Source organism: Aegilops tauschii, chromosome 6 (assembly GCF_002575655.3).
Source record: "Aegilops tauschii subsp. strangulata cultivar AL8/78 chromosome 6, Aet v6.0, whole genome shotgun sequence".
Lineage (NCBI taxonomy): Eukaryota > Viridiplantae > Streptophyta > Magnoliopsida > Poales > Poaceae > Aegilops > Aegilops tauschii.
In genome coordinates this window covers 477,043,600-477,057,000 of record NC_053040.3, presented here as the reverse complement: position 1 = coordinate 477,057,000, position 13,401 = coordinate 477,043,600, and the positions used below count along the sequence as shown (strand labels likewise).

The following is a 13,401-nucleotide window of genomic DNA, read 5'->3' as shown; positions in this document are numbered from 1 at the left end:
GCATATGATACTCCCCACTATGAGTAGCCTAATGCACCCACGGCGCACATGCTGGTGGGCCCCGACCGCCTCTTGTCTCTGTCCCCAACAGCCAGCATTCACTCGTTTCCTCATTCTTTTTTTCTCATCGTCTTTCGCTGCAATTGCCATGAACAGCTCGTCCGAGCAAATAAATAGAACTACTCATTTGTAAAACTTAATTTATGTCATTTTTCAAAATAAATTTATCACTCATTTCAATTTAAAGCATGTTTCAATTATTTTCAAAAGCTAATTTCACTCTTTTCAAGAAACTGAGATTTATGAAATATAACTGAAATGGAAATGAGTGGAATAAGCAAACTCATGAAACACATACTGAAATAAGCAACTGCACAAATATCATTTTCAAGTTCAGTATATTTCACAAAATATCAGTTGCATGCACTGAAGATGGCAACTTCACAAATAAGCTGTTTCACACACTGAAATATTTATTGAGTAAAATTAATGGATTGAAACGTGTTTGAAGTGTATCCGGTGTCGCCCACGAGTGACACAGGAGCGAGATCCAATTTTTTCGGGAGGTACATAAAAAATACTTTACACATTTGTGTCAAACCTGAAAAAGGAGTCCCACCAAACATTAGAACAATCTACAAACTAAAAGGCCTTGCACAAAAAATCTACAAGCTAAAAGTGTATGTGCTAGCCTCTTCGAGATCAAGCACATCCTGCGGTTTGAACTTATAATTCACATCACGTTGTTGCTCTCTACCAAGCAAACTTTGCCCCTCCTCCGGATCACCAGCACCAGCCTGGCCCCATGGGTGCCTCTGGTACCTTCTCAACGCCTCCAACCTCTCAGCAACTTCCTTCATCGACGGTCGCTCCTCGCCGCTCATGCTCACGCATCGCATCATGAGGTGTGTGATTTCTTCCAATGCCTCAGGCCGCATCTCATTTCTCACCTGGTTGTCAAGGAGCTCGTAGTGCCCACCAACCTTCGCTGCTATCATGAATCCGGACACGAGGCTCCTTCCCTCCTCTGGCCCGTCGAAGCGGATCGGCTTCTTCCCTGTAAGGAGCTCCAGCAAAACAACGCCAAAGCTGTACACGTCGCTCTTGTCCGTCAGCTGGCATGTCATGAGGTACTCCGGGTCCAGGTACCCGCAAGTTCCCTGCACCAATGTCGCAATCTCAACCTCGTCGTTTGGTGCCAGCTTCGACGCCCCGAAATCCGTGACTTTGGCAGTGAGGTTGTCGTCAAGCAGGATGTTTGCCGTCTTGACATCACCGTGGAGGATCGGGGGCGAGGCTGACGAGTGCATATACGACAGCGCCTCCGCAGACTCCGCCGCTATCCGAAGGCGGGTATCGAGTGCCTTGTTATTGTCGAGGCCCTCACCGCCATGGATGTAGTGGTAGAGGGTGCCGTTGGAGACGTACTCATAGACCAGCATTGGCACCTCCACCTCGAGGCAGCAGCCGTGCAGCTTGACGACGTTCCGGTGGTTGATCTGGGAGAGGATGAGCATCTCTCTCGCGAACTCCTTGGTCTCGGTCGCCTCCATCACTTTGGACTTCTTGATGGCCACCACCGCCTTGTCCTCGAGGACGCCCTTGTACACGATGCCGTGCCCGCCCCGCCCGAGGATCTGATCGGCAGAGAAGTTGTTGGTCGCCTTCTCGAGCTCTTCTTCAGAGAATATCTTGAACCCGCCACCGCCACCTCCGGCAGTGCCGCTGTAGGAACGCATCTGCTGCTGCAGGATGACGCCTCCGTTGTGCTCGAAGAAGCTCTGCTTTGCCTTGATGAGCTTCCGCTTCTGCAGCCCCAGATAGAGCCAGAAGCACATGAACACCGACAAGAACACCCCCACGCTGACTCCTGGAGATGCCACATTGCATACTTTATCATTAGTCTAGATTCCCGGTAAGAACAATATCTGTAAATAGGATGGACGAAAAGAAATCGCGGGAGGAACCAAGAAGACAAGTGGAATGTGTTACCTGTAACGACCTTCAGAGCTAAGGTGAACTTGTCCTTTGGCCGGCAGCCATCCTTCCTGGTGGCATCTCCACTTGTCCCGGGATGGCACTGGCAAGTGTAGCCTCCCTGCGTGTTATTGCAGACCCCGTAGCACGGGTAATCGCCTTTCAGTTGGCACTCGTTGATGTCTTCAGTTTGCAAAGCAATTTCAACATTTCATCAGGCAAATCGCAAATGTAGCAACACAGCACAACACTTCATAATTCATTTGGGAATCAGAGTCTGTACCTGTGCATCCACCGTCGAGGACCTCGAGGTAGGGGTTGCCGTCGTAGCCCTGGGAGCAGTTGCACCGGTACCCGAGGCCATTGGTGACACTGAAGCACTTGCTATGAGCGCCTCGGCAGGCGAAGTCCGTCGTGTTTTGCCTAGCGGCGCTGCAGTTGCCGACGTTCCGGATGGCCCAGTCGAGCACGACGGGCACGTCGAAGTCGTCGGTGCGGTTGAGGAAGACGCTGTCGGTGTAGCTGAACCACTCCTTGTCGACGAGGAACACGTAGCGGCACGGCGTGCTGTTGGCGTAGAAGGAGAAGCCCTCTTGCCCCCGCGGAAAGTCGCGAATGGTAGGCTCGAAGAAACCGATGCCGGAGGGTATCTCGCTCTGGCAGCACCCGATGCCGGTGCACGGGCCCGGCATGGCGGCCTGCGACGGCCGGCACACGGACATGCAGCCGCTGACGTAGTAGCCGTCGCCGTGCACGAAGTAGCCGAGGTTGGGGCAGCCGAGCGCGACGAGGCGGTTCTTGGTGGACGAGAAGAGGTAGGGGGTGCCTAAGAGGGTCATGTACGCCTTGTTGGTGTTCCGCCCGACGATTCCCCCTGTGGAGTTGTAGCACCGGCGTGTGGCGTTGAGGTAGGCGCGGGCCTCGCCGTCCTCGAGGGAGAGGTCTGCGAGTTGGTTCTTTTGGTTGGCGTTCACGAGGCGCGGAGGGGAGTGGCCGTCGTCGCACTTGAGCTCGAAGGGGCTGTAGGCGCGGGCATCGCGGTAGCAGCCCGCGCCGATGCCGAAGGGGTAGGGGACGGTGATGTTGCCGCACCTGTCGCGGCACCCCGGCCGCGCCACGGGCAGCTTCCGCTGAGCCGCCGCCGTTGCCACCAGCAAGTGCAGCACGATCAGCAGCAGCAGTGCGGTCGTCGCCATTCTCGAGATGCTCCTTTCTCTCTATCTTTGGTTGCTCTGCTCCGATATACTACCACTACTATATACTCATACAGAAATATACGCATTGGCTAGTTCAGTGAACGATGATTGATGAACCGACGATGGATGTAAGGCGACGACCAGAGTGACCAGTCTCGACTAGGATCATGCCAAGAAGGGAGGAAGGAGATAGATGCATGTACCGAACTGGGAGAGGAGACCACGCAGGCTTGACTTGGCTGGTCTTCCATGGCGTGCCCGCATTGTTGATTGCCCCAAGTTGTCAAGTGGACCAAAATATTCCACCCCAAGTTGTCAAGTGACCCAAGTTGTCTCACTCTCTGCTTCGTCTCAACTGCTCCCCTGATGTGTCCCTAACCACCTGCCATTCTGACCTCTTCCTCCTACTTTCCCTCGCGAGCATATCAGCCTTCTGCACACTGCTTCCCTAGGTCTCTTTCCTCCGGAGCACCATGAACACCTTACGGCGGAGCTCGAGTTCGTGACACAGAGCTTTAAAAGATGTTGGAACAACGAGGAATGCATCCAGGGTCACCGGATCTGGCTCACACAGCTTGAGCAGTTCTTTTTTCTTCTTTGAGGAAACAGCTTGAGCAGTTGGGTTCGTTGCCAGACACCCCGATCGGGACTGGGTTAACGTCAAATTTTGGCGGTGACAGGTCAGTCAATTTGCGCTTTTTCATGTTGCGTAGATTTTTCTAACATGTTGGAGTCATGTCTGTTTCAGTTGACTAGAACCATGCACGTGCGTTGCAACGGGATATAAATATTCTAGTACGTTATCTTGTGATTTACTTGTCATTAATAATGTGATTGTGTAAATAAATGTTCATCAAATTCTGACTATGAATTACCTTATATTTTGATTAGAAGATTGGTAAGTAAATTAAAATGGAATTAGTTCAGAAGGTAAGTAAATTAATGTGATTGATTATCATATACGTGGAAGGTTGGACAAAGGGGTGACGAAAAGAAAGGTGAAATGAGAACCTTACGATCTTTTTAAGTAGTAGAGATTTGCACCCTGAATATACTACTTATGCAACTATTTACAAAGCGAATTACTAGTGCAGGTAGGTACGTGCAGACATCTATGCTTGTCACAAGAAGGTAGAGCCCTTAGTGCATCTCCAACGCTAATCCTCAAAACGATAAACTACTAGAAAGGAAAAAGAATAATGCCGTTTTGACACTCAAGGGCCTTTCCAATTCAATGCTATCGCTAACAACATGAATATTGGGGAAGCAAGTATGTCGGGGCGCATTTCACTTGGGCAAATAATTGTACAACACCAACTTATGAGAAACTCGATAGGGTTTTCATGGATATCGTTTGGGAGCTAAAATTTCCCTTGGTAACGTGCAGGACCCTTGAGCGTATCGAGGCACTATCGGATCACGCGCCCATTTTGCTTGATTCTAACTCTACGAGTCCGTCAGCTTGCCGCCCTTCCAAGTCTGAATTGGGTGGCTGTAACGAGAAGGCCTTGCAGACAAAATCAAGAATGTATGGGGCAAGCCCAATGTTGGTCGAACACCTATTCAGAGATGAAACTTTAAAATAAGGACCATGAGACAATACCTATCTGGATGGGGGAAACACAGCAATGGTATATACAAAAAAGAAAAGCAACAACTCTCCTCATTTATAGATGACCTCGATAAAATCGCATCTTGTCTCAACAAGAGATTGAATTTTAAAAAGTCAATCCAATAAGAAGATTGCACGTCTTTTGCGAGAAGAGGAAATGAAATATTACCAAAGGTCCAAAGCTAGTTTCATCTTGAAGGAAGATGGTAGTACACGATCCTTCCAATTGGTCGCCAATGAACGGCATAGAAAGAAGTGCATTTTTAGTCTCCAACAAGATGATGGGTGGATCGAAGGTCAGGCAGAGCTCAAAAGTTAAATCATCAAGTACCACAAATTGCTGGAATTTTGTCTATTTTGGGCCTAGCCCACTAGCAGTTTCAGAAATTCCTAATAAATCCTAGAGGCCCACGCAGCCCATTTGTGCAAGGCAAGAGGTGGAACTAAAGTTTAGTCCCACATTGCTAGTTTAGAGGGAGTTGGACCTCTTTATAAGGGAGGTTCTTTCCCCACTTGTATGAGCATGAGAACAAGAGGGACATCCACGCGCGCTCCTCCTCCGCCGCCTGCCTCGCCACGCCTCGCCGCGACGCGGGTTGCGGGAATGAGCCGAGTCGATGTCTAAATTGAAGCTGAAAAGATTTTTGCGAAGGTGAAGTTCGAATGCGAACGGTGTAGCCCTTCGGCTGCTGGCTGTTCGCTTCATCTCCGTCTCTTCGTTTCGCCTCCCATCGCTGCCCTCTCACCTCCTTCTCACCAGAACTCATTCTTCTCGCCACTGGTTCCTGAACACTGCGCTGCTGCTACGATCTTCCTCATCCCGGCTTGCGGCGTGCACCGCAGGTCGGGATAGTAGGCCTCCGAAACCGCACCTCTTTGAGTCCTGTACGGGAGAAGGGTGATAATGTTTTTGGGGAGCGCTCTGCGCGACTACTGACTTCTTCGTCACGGACGCCCCGGACTCCGATGACTACTTCCCCGACGTCGACAACCTCCTCGACGACATGGCTACCGAGGACACCGACCCCAAGTCCACTGCTACTGTTGCAGCTGCTGTCCCGTACGTGTTCTTGTTTTTCCTGTTAGAGGTTCTGCCACAGTTCCTTGTTCTAGTCATTGCCCTACACATGATAGGTTCTACTTCATATTTGCTACTTGGTCTACTGTCTACTCTAGAGATGTTCGGTTCTAGTTTATATTTGCAGATGTTATCTACCTTCTCTTTGTCAGATCGCATGACTTGCTTTATCTCTACTACTTTAGTCATGCTTTATCTAGTATTTTCGTTAATAAAATCATATGGTAAATTGCTCATATTTCCAACAATCCAAAAACCTTATTATAGGCAATTTACCCCGAGTGGTTTTGCTGCTTCCATGAGACCTCCTATGTTTGAGGGTATCCACTATAAGAGGTGACGCGTGAGAGCAGTCTTATGGTTTCAAACCATGAGTTGCTATGACGCCACTCTCCGCAAACCTGAAGGAGAGCTTGATGCTCAACAGGCACAAGCTTTTCAGAAAATGGATACTCTGTTTAAGGCTGCTCTCTTGAGTGTTCTTGGTGAGAACATAGTTGATGCTTATGCGTCAATTGATAATGGAAAAGATATGTGGGATGCACTCGAGGCCAAGTTTGGGGTCTCGGATGCTGGCACTGAGCTGTACATCATGGAGCAATTCTATGATTACAGGATGACTGAAGAGCGCTCCGTGGTTGAGCAAGCTCATGAGATACAGTCATTTGCTAGAGAGCTTGAGCACTTCAGTTGTATGCTACCGGACAAGTTTGTTGCCGGAGGTATCATCACTAAGCTTCCTCCTTCGTGGAGGAACTTTGCTACCTTACTGAAGCATAAGAGACAGGAGTTTTCCGTCCCGGATCTCATTGGCACTCTTGATGTGGAAGAAAAGGCGAGAGCAAAGGATACACGTGCTCGAGGTATTGAGGGAGGATCTAGTGCCAATCTGGTACAGAAGAAGAACTTCCAGCCCCACAAGTTCAAGAACAAGGGAAAGTTTGATGGTAAAGCAAAGTTTGATGGGAAGAACAAGGTTGTGCAGCACACGAACTTCAAGAAGAAGAATGACAAGAAGAAAGGTGCTTGTCATGTGTGTGGAGATCCTGATCATTGGGCTCCTAGTTGCCCTAATCGCTATGACCAGCGTCACCCTGGGAAAGGCGGCAAGACCGCTAATGTTATCATTGGAGACACTGACATGAAGGATGATGGGTATGGTATATTTCCCACTATTCTTTCAGTATGACATTTGTTGGAAATATGCCCTAGAGGCAATAATAAAATGGTTATTATTGTATTTCCTTGTTCATGATAATTGTCTGTTGTTCATGCTATAATTGTATCAACTGGAAACCGTAATACATGTGTGAATACATAGACCACAACATGTCCCTAGTAAGCCTCTAGTTGACTAGCTCGTTGATCAATAGATGGTTATGGTTTCCTGACCATGGACATTGGATGTCATTGATAACGGGATCACATCATTAGGAGAATGATGTGATGGACAAGACCCAATCCTAAGCATAGCACAAGATCGTGTAGTTCGTTTGCTAGAGCTTTTCTAATGTCAAGTATCATTTCCTTAGACCATGAGATTGTGCAACTCCCGGATACCGTAGGAATGCTTTGGGTGTACCAAACGTCACAACGTAACTAGGTGGCTATAAAGGTGCACTACAGGTATCTCCGAAAGTGTCTGTTGGGTTGGCACGAATCGAGACTGGGATTTGTCACTCCGTATGACGGAGAGGTATCTCTGGGCCCACTCGGTAATGCATCATCATAATGAGCTCAATGTGACCAAGTGTTTGGTCACGGGATCATGCATTACGGTACGAGTAAAGTGACTTGCCGGTAACGAGATTGAACAAGGTATTGGGATACCGACGATCGAATCTCGGGCAAGTAACGTACCGATTGACAAAGGGAATTGTATACGGGATTGATTGAATCCTTGACATCGTGGTTCATCCGATGAGATCATCGTGGAACATGTGGGAGCCAACATGGGTATCCAGATCCCGCTGTTGGTTATTGACCAGAGAGTCGTCTCGGTCTTGTCTGCATGTCTCCCGAACCCGTAGGGTCTACACACTTAAGGTTCGGTGACGCTAGGGTTGTAGAGATATTAGTATGCGGAAATCCGAAAGTCGTTCAGAGTCCCGGATGAGATCCCGGACGTCACGAGGAGTTCCGGAATGGTCCGGAGGTAAAGATTTATATATGGGAAGTCCTATTTTGGCCACCGGAAAATGTTCAGGATTTTTCGGTATTGTACCGGGAAGGTTCTAGAAGGTTCCGAAGTGGGGCCCACCTGCATGGGGGGACCCACATGAACGTGGGTAGTGGGGGCAATGCCCCACACCCCTGGTCAAGGCGCACCAAGATCCCACCTTAGAAGGAATAAGATCATATCCCGAAGGGATAAGATCAAGATCCCTAAAAAGGGGGGATAACAATCGGTGGGGAAGGGAAAGGATGGGATTTCTTTCCCCCACCTTTGCCAACGCCCCAATGGACTTGGAGGGCAAGAAACTATATATAGTGGGGAGGCGCATGGGAGCAGCACCCCAAGCCCTGGCGCCTCCCTCCCTCCCGTGACACCTCTTCCTCCCCGCTTGCGCTTGGCGAAGCCCTGCCGGGATCCCGCTACTTCCACCACCACGCCGTCGTGCTGCTGGATCTCCATCAACTTCTCCTCCCCCCTTGTTGGATCAAGAAGGAGGAGACGTCCCCGCTCCGTACGTGTGTTGAACGCGGAGGTGCCGTCCGTTCGGCGCTAGGATCATCGGTGATTTGGATCACGACGAGTACGACTCCATCAACCCCGTTCTCTTGAACGCTTCCGCTCGCGATCTATAAGGGTATGTAGATGCACTCCTCCCCTCTCATTGCTAGCATCTCCTAGATTGATCTTGGTGACACGTAGGAAAATTTTGAATTTCTGCCACGTTCCCCAACATCATTCTCCTGATTGGTTGATTGACACGGGTGCTAATGTGCATGTATGCGGTGATATTTCCATGTTTTCGTCTTATCAGACCGCAGGGACTTCAACCGTGCTGATGGGCAACAGTTCAAGTGCCTCTGTTCGTGGTTTTGGCATGGTCGATCTGAAGTTTACTTCGGGGAAGATCGAGCGGCTGAAGAACGTGCATTATGTCCCCTCCGTTAATAAAAATCATGTTAGCGGATCTCTTCTGTGTAGAGATGGCTACAAGCTTGTCTTTGAGTCAAATAAATTTGTAATATCCATGTATGGAACCTTTGTTGGTAAAGGCTATGAGTTAGGAGGCCTGTTTCGTCCATCCTTATCAGACGTTTGCAATAAAGTTGTTAATCATATTTGCAACAATAGTGAATCCAATGTGTGGCATTCACGTCTCTGTCATGTTAATTTTGGTTGCATGTCGCGACTAGCGAAGTTGAACTTAATCCCTAGTTTCACCACTGTCAAGGGATCTAAGTGTCAAGTTTGTGTGCAAGCTAAGTGTTGAGGATATAGACCTTAGAGTCACCCGCCAGGAGGGGCCGGGTTACTCTAATGGTCATTACTAGAAGCCCGGCGTCAAGCTTGAAGACGGTGGGCCAGAGATGGGCGTAAGACCCGGATGTGGCTTAAGGCCCGTAGTTACAATCATTATCATGGTAGAACTTGTAGTGTAAGGCAAGAATAGTTGAGAGTCCGAGCCGGACACTTTTATGAGCCGGCCGGGACTCTGAGAGCTGCTGGGCGTCAGCCTCCCTATATAAAGGGACGACCCGGCAGCGGTTTAGGGACAAGAAAGATCTCATCGAGAGCCAGGCATAGCAGTTAAGCTCCCTGGTCATCGAAACCCTAATCAATACCACCTCAAACTGGACGTAGGCTTTTACCTTCACCGTAAGGGGCCGAACCAGTATAAACCCTCGTGTTCCTTGTCCCACTTAACCCCTTCAAGCTTCCTAGTTGCGATGGCTCCACGACTAAGTCCTAGCTCGAGGACATCTGCCGTGACAATTCCACGACAGTTGGCGCCCACCGTGGGGCCAGCGCACGGTGGATTTGAGTTCTTGAAGGGCAGCTTCGAAGGGCTCAAGGGATACGCTGTGGGCCGGATGACCAAGAGTCGTCGCGGCAAGCTCTACATCGACGATGCAAACTGGGGCCCCGACGCCGGCTCAATTGAGTACGGGTACCGGGTCCCCTTCGGCGGAATTCATGTTTTCATTGGTAAGATTGGTGAGCCGGGCCCTGAGCCGGGTCTCTGTACCGATCTCGTCGAGACGGCTCAGCGTGCACGACCTGCCCGGGCCCGGCCTACCTTAAGGCATGCTTTTGTGGGGTGTATCCATGGAGGACTCTCTGATCGATCTGGATCTGGTGATGAGACGGCCGCCGGCTCTGACGACGAGTCGTCCACCGATGAGTCAAACTCGTTGTATCAACTTCAAGATGGCCGGCTCATGGGTTATTCCAATGGTGACAGTATTCCGGACCCGTTTGAGCCGCCAAGTCAGGTTGGGGTCTTTATGGCCGGTGCACAGCCTGTTCAGAACCCTGCTACTGGAGAGGGAAACCCGGTGCCCTCGCCGGCTCAGGTGCTAATGGATCTCACGGACAAGATGACGGCCCTGTTGACCGCCACGGTTGACCCGGCGGATCAAGCTCAGCATGATGCGGAGGTGGCACAGTTAAAATTGGATCTAGTGAAGGCTAAGGAGGATCTGGCAGCGGAAGGGATCAGGATGACTGCGGAGCGGGCGGCTCTCGATGCCCAAACCCAGTTGATCCAAGCGTGGTCCTTCCGGCTCACGATGGATCAAAACGCGGCCAATGAGGTCCTGAGAAGGAGGCATCAAAAGGCCCAATCTCGACTCCCTCCAGTTTACGATCCACGCAACCTCTTCAACACGCCAGGTGCAGGGTCTAGCAACCCGCCAGTGGTCATAGTGCCCGGGTCGGGGACCCCTATTCAGCCACAAGTAATGGGGCCTCCCCAGATGCCCCCTGCCCCGCCTCAGTACGTGCCAATACCACCGGGTCATTATAATAACCCGCTGGAGAACATGGTCGCTGCGGCAGCACGGCTGGCGGCTCTCCCGGTCGATGGCGACTCTCCGACGGCTATTGAAACCCGCCGGGTCAGGGAACTCCTTCAGACAGCCCTGGCACAGCAAGAGGCGTACTCCTACAGCCGGGATAGGATCCACCCGACCCCTCGTCCAGGCCGGAGCCCGAGTTACAGCCGGCACATGGTCTCAGCGACCGGCTCAAGTAACGTCCGACGCCATGATCCGCCCCCTGGCCATGGCCCGGCTCACAATGGAGCCTTTCACGCAACATACCAAGACAGAGCGCGGCAAGAGGCGGAGCAGGTGCCTCAGTTGACGGCTTACCAGACTCCCCCGGCTTATCCGACGACGTCCGTCGATGTGGGCATCCCTACCAGGACTGGGGGTGTCCCTTGCTTGGTGCCAGCTATCCGCAATGAACGTCTACCCAAGGACTTCAAAGGCCCTAGGAAGGTGCCCAATTACACGGCTGACTTACAACCCGCAGCCTGGATCGAGAGCTATGAGATGGCCATGGAACTACTGGAGGTCAGTGAGGCGGCAATGGCCAAATACTTCACCATGATGTTGGATGGGACTGCCCGCACTTGGTTGAAAGGGCTACCACCGAATTCCATCGGGTCTTGGGCTGAGCTGAAAGCCCGGTTCATCCAAAACTTCAAGGATACCTGTAGGCAGTCTATGTCAATTGTGGATTTGACTAACTGTAAGCAGCAGGAGGGTGAGTCTACGACACATTGGGTTCGCCGGGTTAAGGAGATCATACATTCGTCAGATAAGATGGATGCCGGCTCAACAGTCTTAATGTTGGAGCAGAATTGTCGTTTTGTGCCCCTAAAGATGAAACTCGGGCGGCTTAAGCGCGACTGCAATGATATGGGCACACTAATGGCGGCTCTTGTCAAATACGCCGATTCTGATGGTACCAAGGATCCCCCTTCAGATGATGAAAGGACAGGGAAGGGAAAGAAGAACGACAATGGCAAGGGTCCTCAGCATAACCCGGGGAACCAAGGAGGAGGCAAGCGCAAGGCCGACGGCCGCCTAGAGTTTGTGGCCAACGCCAGCTCACATGGGAATAACCAGCGACGTAAGGGGAGGCCCCCTCCCCGAGGCGGCGGGTCAGGCCCGACGCTGGAGCAACTGTTGAATGAGCCTTGTCCAAGGCACGGTTCTAGAGAGAAGCCAGCGACTCATTTATGGAAGGATTGTGCAATCATGAAGGCCTTTAAGAATTACAATGGCCCGGGCGGCGGCTCAGGCGCCGGCGGCTTTCATGGCCCGGGCGGCGGCTCAAATTCTGGCCCTCAGAACGGTCAAGGGGGCTTTAATCAACAGTCTGGCCAGGGTCATCAACAGCAGCAGGGGGGTTATCAGACCAATCCAAAGCAGCTTAGCGGTGGACAGTATCATGTGTTTACCACTAGTTTGTGCAAGCGAGATCAGAAGCTTCACAAGAGGGCTGTGAATGCTGTTGAGCCGGCAGTTCCACGCTACTTACGGTGGTCTAAACAGCCTATAGTGTGGAGCAGGGAGGATCACCCTCCACGGGTGGATAATCCGGGTCACTTGGCCCTGGTGGTAGCTCCTCAGGTGGGAGGATATAAGTTCACTAAGGTGCTCATGGATGGAGGCAGCAGCATCAACATCCTCTACTATGAGACTTTCCGTCGTATGGGGTTGATTGATAAAAACCTCAGCCAGTCCAACACTATCTTCCACGGTGTGGTACCTGTAAGTCGGCTTATCCAGTCGGCAAGATTGAGTTGGAAGTGGCCTTTGGAGATGAGAACAACTACAGGGTGGAGAAATTGACCTTTGAGGTGGTCAAGATAAGAAGTCCGTACCATGCTATATTTGGACGGCCGGCTTACGCCAAGTTCATGGCACGGCCGTGTTATGTGTACTTACAGCTCAAGATGCCGGGTCACAATGGGACCATTACGGTTCACGGCAGCCGGAAAGTGGCTCTGGAGTGTGAGGAAGGTGATGCGGCTTATGCAGAATCTGTTTGTGCAACAGAGGAGTTGAAGTTTTACAAAGACAATGTTGACCCAACAGATATGACTTCTCTGAAAAAGCCAACTACAGAGCAAGAGCCGGCAATGAAATTTAAGTCGGCTGATGAGACTAAACTTGTTGATTTTGTTCCAGGTGACTCATCTCAGCAGTTTAGCATCAGTGCCAATCTGGATCCAAAATAGGAAAGCGCGCTCATCGAGTTCATCCGTGAGAATAGGGACATCTTCGCATGGAAACCTTCTGACATGCCAGGTGTACCTAGAGAACTCGCTGAGCACACTCTCAATGTTGATCCGAAATTTAAGCCGGTCAGGTAGTTCCTTCGGCGGTTTAATGAAGAGAGGCGAAAAGCTATTGGTGAAGAGGTGGCCCGGCTCTTGGCGTCCGGGTTTATTGTTGAAGTTTTCCACCCAGAATGGTTAGCTAACCCGGTGCTCGTACTCAAGAAGAACGGCACTTGGCGGATGTGTGTGGACTACACGGACTTAAATAAGGCGTGTCCGACTGATCCTTTT

At 50.8% G+C, this 13,401-nt stretch overlaps 1 protein-coding gene across 1 annotated transcript; it reads right to left on the bottom strand.

Moving 5' to 3' along the window:
* Positions 1-475: 475 nt before the first annotated feature.
* On the bottom strand, positions 476-3,448 carry LOC109742876 (wall-associated receptor kinase 1). Its single transcript, XM_020301971.4, has 3 exons — positions 2,261-3,448; positions 1,993-2,160; positions 476-1,870 (listed from the first exon to the last, which is right to left on the bottom strand). The coding sequence occupies exons 1-3, from the start codon at positions 3,171-3,173 to the stop codon at positions 666-668; spliced, it is 2,286 nt and encodes a 761-aa protein (XP_020157560.1). The 5' UTR covers positions 3,174-3,448; the 3' UTR covers positions 476-665.
* Between the last annotated feature and the right edge of the window lie 9,953 nt (positions 3,449-13,401).

Excerpts from the sequence above, each read along its gene's own strand:
- LOC109742876 (XM_020301971.4), bottom strand. The coding sequence starts at position 3,173 with ATGGCGACGACCGCACTGCTGCTGCTGATCGTGCTGCACTTGCTGGTG. Across the intron at positions 2,161-2,260 it reads CCTCGACGGTGGATGCACAG|ACATCAACGAGTGCCAACTG; the intron begins GTACAGACTCTG and ends TGCAAACTGAAG. Across the intron at positions 1,871-1,992 it reads AGCTCTGAAGGTCGTTACAG|GAGTCAGCGTGGGGGTGTTC; the intron begins GTAACACATTCC and ends TGGCATCTCCAG.